This window comes from Lolium perenne, chromosome 7, assembly GCF_019359855.2.
Source record: "Lolium perenne isolate Kyuss_39 chromosome 7, Kyuss_2.0, whole genome shotgun sequence".
Taxonomy (NCBI): Eukaryota; Viridiplantae; Streptophyta; class Magnoliopsida; order Poales; family Poaceae; genus Lolium; species Lolium perenne.
In genome coordinates this window covers 196,540,218-196,551,150 of record NC_067250.2, presented here as the reverse complement: position 1 = coordinate 196,551,150, position 10,933 = coordinate 196,540,218, and the positions used below count along the sequence as shown (strand labels likewise).

The 10,933-nt window shown below is 42.4% G+C and overlaps 1 protein-coding gene across 3 annotated transcripts; it reads right to left on the bottom strand.

Moving 5' to 3' along the window:
* Positions 1 to 773: 773 nt before the first annotated feature.
* Positions 774 to 7,577, bottom strand: LOC127314569 (uncharacterized). 3 transcript variants are annotated; one of them, XM_051345063.1, is made up of 8 exons: positions 7,377 to 7,577; positions 5,382 to 5,943; positions 5,190 to 5,288; positions 5,023 to 5,115; positions 4,843 to 4,938; positions 4,666 to 4,767; positions 3,940 to 4,086; positions 774 to 3,303 (listed from the first exon to the last, which is right to left on the bottom strand). In XM_051345063.1, the coding sequence occupies exons 2-8, from the start codon at positions 5,892 to 5,894 to the stop codon at positions 1,159 to 1,161; spliced, it is 3,195 nt and encodes a 1,064-aa protein (XP_051201023.1). In that variant the 5' UTR covers positions 5,895 to 5,943; positions 7,377 to 7,577; the 3' UTR covers positions 774 to 1,158. The 3 variants fall into 3 exon arrangements, with proteins under 3 accessions (XP_051201023.1, XP_051201021.1, XP_051201022.1); XM_051345061.1 differs by lacking the exon at positions 7,377 to 7,577 and having other exon boundaries at positions 5,382 to 5,972; XM_051345062.1 differs by lacking the exon at positions 7,377 to 7,577 and having other exon boundaries at positions 5,023 to 5,103; positions 5,382 to 5,972.
* Positions 7,578 to 10,933: the final 3,356 nt, after the last annotated feature.

Genomic DNA, 10,933 nt, shown 5'->3' with positions numbered 1-10,933 from the left:
AGGACGAGATCCTAATATGGACAAAACCCTAATGGACCAACCATATTTGATGGACCCGGTATTCTCTATTGTCTGTTGGAGATGTTTGGTACTAAAAAAAGAATATAAGATGTTCGGCCTGCCAAAAACTTATAATATTCTGAAATAGAGTACAGTTTAAGATTTATATGTTAAGTTGTTCAGGCAACAATGATTTCAATAAGTACGTCATTAGTAATAATAACCACTGTGAACATAAAGAGAATTGGTGATCATGTGGCAAATACTGAATTTTTTTTTTTTTTTTTTGAGAGAACACAGCACTTTATTGATCACATATTATCAATACAAATAGTCTTCCGGATACAATCCGGGGCAAAATCAGAGATAAAACCTAAGCTAGATACATCACAAGTTCTAGCCAAAATGTGTGCTGCTTCGTTAATAGAGCGGTTGACATGCCAAAAGGTTGCCGACCTGAAGCCTGCTGCCAGGTGTTTAATATCCATCACCACAGATCCTATTTGGGAGCGATCCGGACTTGACAGGTGATGATCATGTAGCAAATAAGTCTGAAGCTCGAAACGCATGTGGTGGTCATGTGATAAATAATAGAAGTCCGAAGAAAAGTGTGGCATAATTCTAAATAATTAGTGTCAGTGTGACTGGTATTCTGTTTTAGTTCAACTGGGCTTCCAGTGGTAACAAGCAGACACAACTCGATATTCCTACAAATTAAAGTGAGCCTGGGGAAATATTGCCGGGAGTGCTCGTCATCCACATAACAGGATCACTTGAAAAAAATAGTTAAACTGAAGTCCTTGCAACGGTGTGATAGTTAGTCGCCCTGATGATACAACAAATGAAATTAACCAGGCAACTGCACAGAACGCAAAAGAAAACAAAATCACAAGCCATATCATCTACAACGGCATCGTTTCCACGAAGCCATTCTGATCCCTATGATCCGATTGGATGTACATAGCGCCTAATAAAGTTAAGAGGGAGCTACAGGCTTTTCTACATACAAAATATATTGTAAAGAGGTCACAGAAACACTATTGTTCTTCATCAGAAAACTAGCAGACTACTGCTTCGAGCTTGGTCCCTTGGTCATTCCTCTGATTACCAGCCTTTTGCAAGTACTAAATGTTTATTCCCTTTTTCCTTCCAGGGCTGTCACTGTGGAGGGAACCAACCACCGTTGTAGAACCTATCTGATGGCCTTTGCGCCGAGTGGCGGCCGGCATGGTCGAATTGTGTATTTCTAGTATCATCCACGGAGGGAGCAGAATAATCTGGCGGTGCAATTTTATTCAAGTCGTGTTGCAGAGGGAAGTGGTCCCGAACAGCTGGACTGTCATCCAGAACAGGAATGTCACCTGTAAGGGTCTTGAACGCGAACTCGATGCAAGGGTCTGACCAGGAACTTCCAAATAATGACAAGCCAAACCCAGATGGATCAGCAGCTTCGGGCATTGCAGCCTGCGTTGGCAAAACGGGTTCTTGGGCTGGCGCATATTGGCGTTGAAAATTTGCCGAGGAGGTTGCAGTAGGCGACGCCTCTATTTTCACAGGATTTGACGACTTCTGGTTCTCAACATTTTGCCAAAAGTTGGTGACAGGTGCTCCATGTCCCCACTCAGGTTTCTGAGAGAAATCAGACTGCCGGATAGGATTCTCAGCATAACGTGGCTGCAAGTATCTGGTATTGTTTTCCCGAATAGCCTGTATTTGGTTGACAGTTAAACCTTGGATCAGCTGTGACCGACTGGTGGTATTTTCCTGCGTAGCTATCTTATTCAGAGAGTTAGCTCGATCCAATGGTAATTGATAGGCAGAGTTTCCTTGGCTAATCTGCATATTATTCACATTAACTCTTTGGCTCTGCTTCTGATAGGCAGAGTTTCCTTGGTTGATTGGTGAAGTATTCATGCGTACTCCGTCTTTTATCTGATAGGCAGAGTTCCCTTGGCTAATCTGCATATGATTCACATTATCACTTTGGCTCCGCTTTGGATGATTGGTGAAGTATTCATGCGTACTCCGTTTTTTATCAACAGTTAAAGCTTGGATCAGCTGGTTGGTACTATTCTGCTGCATAGTTTGCATTTGTTTCATAGTGTCAGCTTGACCCAACTGTAATTGAATGGTTTCCTGGTTAATCTGCATGTGGTTCAGAGCAGTGCCTGCTTGCCTCGGCTCTGAGTGATTGGCGAAGTATTGTGTAGCCTGTATTTTCATGCCAGAATCTGCTTGGCTCGACTTCAACTGATTGGTGGCATGTTCCTGATTAGCTTGTATTGGATTCACAGTGTGCCCATGCCTTTGCTGCCACCGCGAGTGATTGCTAACATATTCCTGTCCTGCCTGTACCGGAATGAGTATCTTTTCATTGCTCGACTGTAACTGACGGGCAGTATTTCCTTGATTAGTCTTTTTTCTATTCATAGTGTCTGCTTTGCTCACCTGTGAGTAACTGGTAGTGTATTCCTGCATTGCATGCATTTGATTAGCAGTGTCTGCTTGGCTCGCCTGTAACTGATTGGCAGTACTCTCCTGATTGGTCTGTATTCGAATGGCAGTGTCCGCCTGGCACGAATGCAACTGGTTGACAGTGTCATCATGATTGGTCTGCGTTGGAATGATAGTATCTGCTTGGCTGAACTGTACATGAATGGTAGTGTTATCCTGCTTGGTCTGTATTTTAGTGAGCGCGTCTGCTCGACTAGACTGTAATTGATTGACAGAGCCCTCATCATTGATCTGCATTGGAATGACAGTATCTGCTTGGCTCGACTGTAACTGATTGGCTATGCTCTTCTGATTGGTCTGTACTTGAATGATAGTGTCTGCTTGGTTGAACTGTGAGTCATATGTAGTTTCCTCTTGAATAGGCTGTACCTGATTGACAAGATTTACACTAGTCGGTTCATCTCCACGCTCAGCGTTTCCTTCAGGATAAACCTTCAATGCAGCTATCCGAGATGACGCTCGGGGAGGTGTTGCAATCTTTTCTTTAGAAGTGATTTTACGCTTCTTGGGTTTCACCTCTGCACTTGGTTCTTTCCTTTTAACAGATTTCTTTCCCCCTGAAGCACGCTGCGCAGAGACCATCCACGCACTCTTGTGTTCCAATGGATCAACCTTGTTGGCATATTTTTGTATTGGTTTAATGCCTTCAAACTCTGGTAACATCGCATTTCCAGTATATGTACCGAACAGTTCTTCCCGAGGAAGCATGATCCCTTCTGAGGTTAGTATTTCGCACTGAATGGCCTTGTCAGCGGTACCCGGTCTTGTGTATTCTGATGATGCTCTTGTCTGATATTCACAAAATAATCTTATAAGTTGCAATCATCAGATAAGAGAAAACGCATATGTATGTCAGAGATTTTTTGTTTAACCTATCTCCAAAAGTTTTAGGTATGCTCTATCTAATAAAACTAAATTTCAGAAACCAACAGATTTATGATATGTCATCTAAATCACATGGTGTATAAAAACCTTCGCATCTTCAAATGATGTTCTTGTCTGATTTAACAAAAAGGTCTAGCAAGTTTTTTTTGCTTAGCTTATCTCCTCAAGCTTCATATCTAATCTATCCAATTAAACTAAAATTCAGAAAGTAAAGGAGTTTTATGATCTGTGATCCACACTACAGGGTGCTATCTGGTCTCCTCAAAATCTACACAAAAACAGGTGCATTTCTAAGTTCTAAAATGGGACAAGCAGGATACGAGCTTTTGACAAGTGGCCGGCTGTGCATGATCTAGAATGCATCACATGACTAGGACCAAACTTACCAATATTCATAAATCATAGAAAGGTTAACCGGTAGGTGTGCATGGTAATTAACTAATTATGATACCTACCTTGCACTTACATTCCATCTATGGTCCAATGGACAAATACAAAAACTAGAGTCAGTGAAAAAAAAAGGTGGTACAAGGAACTCACATGAGCTTGGTTCTGTGTAACACAAACATCCTGGATAGTTCTCTTCTTTGGCCTACAACTGCATTTATTTATGTCTCCTGATTCAACATAGCGTTGCACATCCTTCAGGGAGCGAAATTCATAACCACTAGCTGGGTCAATGTAGTACTGCAGAGATCAAAAGAATTAGAGGTAGAACAAGGGGTTCAATAAAAAGTAAACAGAAAATGTGAAGGAAAAACAGAGTTTTCGGAGGCATTCTATAACGTAGAATAGCGTGAGTCTATTTTAAAACACTATGTAGGCGGCTAGGTAAGTGGTTAACACTACTTCCTATCCCCTTGGGTACGTACTAATAACCTATTCAGATCCTCAGCTTCTTGAAAATCCTTGGGAATGATGGGGCAAAAGGTGTAATTGGTATTTTATAGTACCAACTACTATCATGCAGATGCACAGAAAAACATGCTAAGAGGCAGGAAAGACTGAAAGAGTTGGAGCTGAACTATGATATAGGCAGGGTGATTTGAGTATGAAATTATTTCAATGAAAATAAAAAATGGACCAGTATCGCAGTTGGCTTGTGGTAGAGTACTCAGCAAGATAACTTGATATGGATGCTCGGGAAACATTTATTTCAATTCAAAATGAAACTAGGTTGGCTAAAATGACTTGGGCAATGGGTATTCCTATATTGTTTTGGATAGTCAAGACTGAAAGAGAAAGAAAAAGGTCATTCCAGCATACCGTATCAAGCTTGTTTGTAGTTCCATTCTTTCTTGGTCTGGCTTCTCTCAACCATCCATCAGGCAACTGAACCATACTGTCAAGCTCATCCTTGGTTTGGACCTAGTAGTGAAACCAATTACGTATATCGTCTTAGACTGAATGGAGTAAGAGAGGGAAAAGATTACAGTGGCATACCAGATCAGTAGTGTGCCTTGATCCATTCTTTCTGGGCACTTCTTCTTTCCACCATCCATCAGGTCCCTTCATGACTGGTTCATCTTTGCTTTCAACCTGGTATAGGGGAATAATTATTATGGCTCACATATAGTGTTCTAGATAGAGCATGGCAGGAGGAAAAGGAACATTGTGACATACCTGATCAGCCTTGTAATTTAATTGATCCTTTACTGGTACTTCACCCAAACATCCATCTGGCCCCTTGATGACTGGGGCATTCTTGATAAGAACCTAGTTGAATAATTAGTTACTCAGATATAGTGTTTCAGATACAGAACAACAAAGAAAGGATGGTCAGAACATACCAGATCATCACTCTGATTTGATCCATGTTTTCCTGGACTGTCTGCTTCACAACGTTCACCAGGCAGGCTCTTAATGACCGGTTCATCCTTGTTTTCTACCTAGTATTAAGAAAAAGTAAAGTGTTGATTTTTTTACATATCATGCTGCACCCAGAACAGATGAATAAAGGAAGAAGCTAGAGATTTGCATGCCTTAATGGAGGGGCTTATTCTAACAAGCCCACTTCGTGTTTTAGAACATGAATCCTCGTTGGAATCAATAGCAGTTTTTCCTCCAACAAGCCCACTTCGTGTTTTAGAAGATGAATCTTCATTGAAATCCAAAGCAATGTTTCCTCTAACAAGCCCACTTCGTGTTTTAGAACATGAACCGCCATTGGAATCCATAGCGATGTTTCGTCTAACAAGCCCACTTCTTGTTTTAGATTGTGAACCCTCGCTGGAATCCACGATATTATTTACCCTAGCAAGCCCACTTCGTGTTCTAGAAGATGAAGCATTGCTGGAATCCACACCGTTGTTTACCATAACAAGCTCATGTCGAGCTTTAGAAGATGAACCCTCACTGGGATCCACGATATTCTTTACCCTAACAAGCCCACTTCGGGTTTTAGAACATGATTCCTCACTGGGATCCGCAATGATGTTATTTCGCCTGACAAGCCCACTTCTTGTTCTAGAACCTGAACTTTTGCTGGGATCCATGATGCCGTTTCCCCTGACAAGCCCACTTCTTGTTCTAAAACATGTGCTCCTGCCGTAATACATAATGATATTAATTCAGTTCACAAAGATTTGTCCAATTGGCAATAATAGCACAGCACACAGCAAAACATCATAAAGTTTTCCGTAACCAGTACGACATATGGAAATGCTAAAGTTGGCCTGCTAGTGCTACAATATCGAAAAAATAAAGAACAGATATAATGTAGCAGGTAGACGGTATTTATCTGGAGAATTTTGGTATCTAGTCAAGTTGAACTAAACACCGACGCTCACAGAGAAAATAGCCCTGATCCAAACAACCCCTTAATAATGTTAAAACTGGTACATGTATAACATTATTAATGGCACATATGATCCATCTAGGATGACTCGGCCAATGTGGCCCACAACTCTACTGTGTATATCTCATTTGCTAATGGAGTAAGATGGGCATTTGCATTTGTCAGTACATACATTATGTTTGCTTTCTCTTAACAAATATTAACCAGGTGAGAACACTGCAGCCCACTATGCAAATAAGGAAAATCTGCACGTGATGCTTTCGATATTCGGCAGAAGCTCTATACCTACCTATTGATGTTTGAGTAATTTTGTATATATTTTTTTTAGAAAAGGCGACCATACAGCATGAAAGATAAATGGCTGCGTTACTACTACGTGTTGCACGGCACAGTAGATCGCCCGATAGTAGTCACCTTCTATACGGGTGTCGTGACTTGATCGACACGTAGCATGGGAGCTTCTACCAACGATCGACACCTTACGCACCCATGAGCAGACCATCTCCATACATCCATCCATACACTACACCAGCACTACCGTGACATGTCGACCTTAGAGTCGCAAGGAAAATAGCTAGCTACATCACCAAGAAACCCTAAAATCAGCTTTTAAACTGCTCCATATGCACCGGGAGAGGTGTAGGTTTAGCCTCTCGGCGCGCGAAACACAACCGACTCAATCTCGCCAGTGGGGCTACGTCAACAAAGGCAACAAAGGCGTCTACTTTTTTTGCACTGATCGGCACCGAACATTCCAAAGTCCTTAGGAGGGACATGGGATTTGGCTTTAGGAGCATGAACTGGTCTTCCTTCTTCCTATGCAAGTTCTAGCAGGAGGGGTAAGAGAGGTGGAGAATAGGATGAGACGGCCGCATACCCAGCAGAAAGTTTACCCGGATTACTGGACCGAATCGCAGTCCGGTAACAAACCCCTCATCGTTCTCCCCACTCTACAGGTGATAAATCCAGCCACAGCAACCCTACCCAACGGAACACCCCGACACGAATGGCCGGACATCGACCGCCGGATCGCCGCCATCGGCACCCACCATACCATATCCTCCTCCCGGTAAGCCCGAGCAACCTTGTACTCCCCCCGAATCTGCACACCCCGCGCGTGCGGTGGGCCCTGGATCAGGACGAAATCGAGGAGCGCGGGTGAGGAGGAGGGCTGACGTACCTCCGTTCCGGCGCTGCTGCGCGGTGGAGACGGGAGCTGCGCCGGTGACTGGCCTCCGTCCCTCCGGGGAGCTGCTAGGGTTAGCGGATGCGGAGGTGGATACGGGAGTGGGGAAGTGGGAGGAAAGAGAGACTTTTTTTTGCCAAGACGAGGAGAGGAGGCAGCTCCGCACCACGACACGAGGCGACGCGAGGCGCACGGTCTTGGCTTGCTTGCTTGGCTCGCCTCACTCTTCTGACCACTGACTGACCAGTGAAGTCGGAGTCGGGACGGAAATGAGCTGTCCTTCGTTATCCTTTCTCCTTTCCGGAACGGGCAAAGTATTTCCGTATCCACCTTTGGTGTTTGACCGAGCTACATCGATCTAACGCCAAGATTGCCACATTTAACATTTCTAGTCCCAATGTGTGCGAATGAACCAAGGTTTCTTCTTCTTCTCTTTCTTTATTTTCTGGGAATTGTTCATCTCTAACTGGTCTATTTGCCCGGCGAGTAACTTTTTACGCAGATTGTTGTGGCGGCAAGAGAAAAGAGTTTTGGAAGACTTTTGTTTCGTGTCTGTGTCCTAACTTATCCGTTCTATACTTATTTATATTTTTCCTTTCATGCTCCTTTTTGGACATGTTTCCGTTTCCGCTAACAATGCGGCCTCACTCAGTTATGTTCGTTTTGGCTTTGTTTTTGTCCCTATTCGGCGCTAATATTTTTTTTAGTGTTCTATCTTCTCACCATGTTCGGAACTTGATTATGGATTTTCTTTTCTAAAACATTTGACTACATCATAGACGTACTCTCACAAACACACCACCACTATCCTCGCACATACCCATGGTACCGTGGAGACGGAGCCATGAATCTTGAGAAATGGTGAAGACAACGCAATACGATCTACCGAGACACGTAATGCGTTAAAGCGAAGGTTTGTTCCCTAATGGGCGATTCAACCAGTACATCCAGGAGTGGGTCCAGAATTCAACCAAACTCAGATCCACATCGTATTATGTGATGTAGTTAAACTAAATCATTTATACTATATAGGTGATTTTTCTACTAATATATAGGTGGCTCTTTTTTTACATCCCGGACCATGACCTGTGTTGCCTGGGATCCAACCAAAAGTTTGTTCTCTCGGTCACACTACTTGTCTATAATTCTAAGTGTTGCACATAGAATGCCATATCCTCCTTTTGAGCTTAGGATTTTGCATAAAGTAGTTGTTGCATACAATTCTGTGTATTTTACTATTGTAACACTATCGCAAGCCTAAAGTAAATGTGTACGATGGAAATTGTAAACCAGGGCGGACAATCATCATCTTTTTTAATGTGAAACTCGGACAATCGTCATCTATAGAGTACACCGGTACATTCTCCTTGCTCGCCATCATATGCTGCAAAATAATTTCATAATGTTATTGCTAAAATTTAAAAGCGTAAGTCTGACAATGAAGAAGATATCCAAACCTGGAATTTCATGTTGATGGTGCTGGAGCGCGGACTTTCAACTCCAAAGTGGAAACCGGTTCATGATCAATGTCATGTTTGAACATACACGCTATACCAGGGTAATGTTCAAAAAATCGTTAATCTTAACTTATCAGTCGGTCATAAAATGAAGATTAATCACTTATCGGTTGATTAATCGATTTTATCGGTCCACCATTTATCGGCTTATTTTTGTAAATCCTAATTTTCGACACTAAATTTTCTATTTCTTTTTGCAGGAAAAGCAAGTGATATATTAAAGCCTCGGACTTACAGCCAGGTCCAGCAAGAAAGAAATTACAATTAGGTCCTCCAGACCCCGATGTAGAAGACGGCCCGATGCCGCCAGTGGTGCGCCGCCGCCATTGCATCCCACTATGGCCTAGTACAGATGTAACCCCTCCGCGGACGGGAAGTGGCCGGTCGCCGGTTCCTGAGAACCTACACCACAGGCCGTCATCTCCATCGCAAGGCTCCACATCACCGCCTTCATCTGCTTCAACGCGATCCGGCCCGACCGCCACGCCGGCGCCGGAGAGGGGAAGAGGAGATCCGACGGCGAGCGAGGTGGTCCTCCTGGCTTGGTTCACAAAGTCGCTCCTCCCTACTGTAGCGGGGGAGGGGAAAGACCAGGCGTCTAATTCACTAAATTTTCTATTATGTGCTATGCAAAAAAAAAAATGGAGCATTGCACATAAGTGTTACCTTGATTCCTTGCATTTAAATATATAAAAATAGAAAATTTGAGCAAATGCACAATTCTAGAAAACCATACGATGAAAATATCGGACTGCCATACTAAATTTCATCGAAATTTTTCTGACAATAGGCCGAAATATCGGTCATGAGAGTGAAAATCAAGCTAAATATCGGCTCGCGGGGAGAAAATCGGCCGAAATATCGGTGGCACGTTAAATTAGATGATATGGTGAAATCTTATCGGTTACCACCCGATTCATGAATCGGCCGATTTTTTAAACAGTGCACCAGGGAAAGGGTGACAATTTTTTTAATTTTGAAACGTGCAAAGGGTGACAAAAGTTAAAGAAGATAACAAGCTTTACGAAAAATTGCCCGGAGGTAAAAATATATAAAGGTGCATTAATTTCATACTCCCTCCGTCTCATAAAATTGTCTCAACTTTATCCAAATTTAGATGTATTTACACACTCAATAATGTCTACTGCATTCAAATTCAGATAAATTTAAGACAAGTTTTATGAGACGAAGGGTGTACTTATTTTTATGTAGTTATGTTTTAACTAAACAGAACTACAAACCCTAAAACAGAATGAACATTATATATTTATCGATTCGTGAATAGAAGATGGCTCTCTTTCTCTTCCCCATTTCCCACAACAAAGGGGGGGAGGGGGCATGGGACCACAAATGACGTATCTTATCACAGTCAACTAATTTGATTCAATATAGAATAACAAAAGCTTATTTCAAACAATTATAGGCGTTTGGTAAAGATGGTTCAATCTTGTCTCGCAAGGCTTATAGGCGAAACACAAAGCGCCTTTATCCCGAGAAGGCCTATTTCAAACAATGCTCTTATTGCATTTGAATGTTTTCATGCTATCCAAAGAAATAGGAAAGCGAACGAGTCTTACTGTTCCTACAAGTTAAACTTCTCCAGAGCCTATGATAGGGTCAACTGAAAATTCCTTGAAATCTTGCTACACATGTGGGATTTCAATGACTAATGGGTTAAGTGGATTATGGCCTACACCAATGGAAATATAACCGAGGAGATCACCCATTCTAGTGGTTCGAGGGAGGGTCTCCTATCCCATTATCTCTCTTTCTCTTCATTGCAGACATCATATCCAAAAGAATCTAAAAAGAAATCCAGAACAATAGCCTCAAATAACATGTAGAACGTCTCATGGCATCTCCCATATGTTGCTTAGGGAATGATTGTATCCTCAATCCTCTTCCTCAAAGTTGAAGACGGCCAAGATAGGATTATCAGATCTGTCATAGCTTCCTTCGAGAGGGGGTATGGTCACCTAATTAGTGAAGGCAAGTGTTTGATTATGTTAGTTGCCTTTGCCGAAAGGAGTGTGG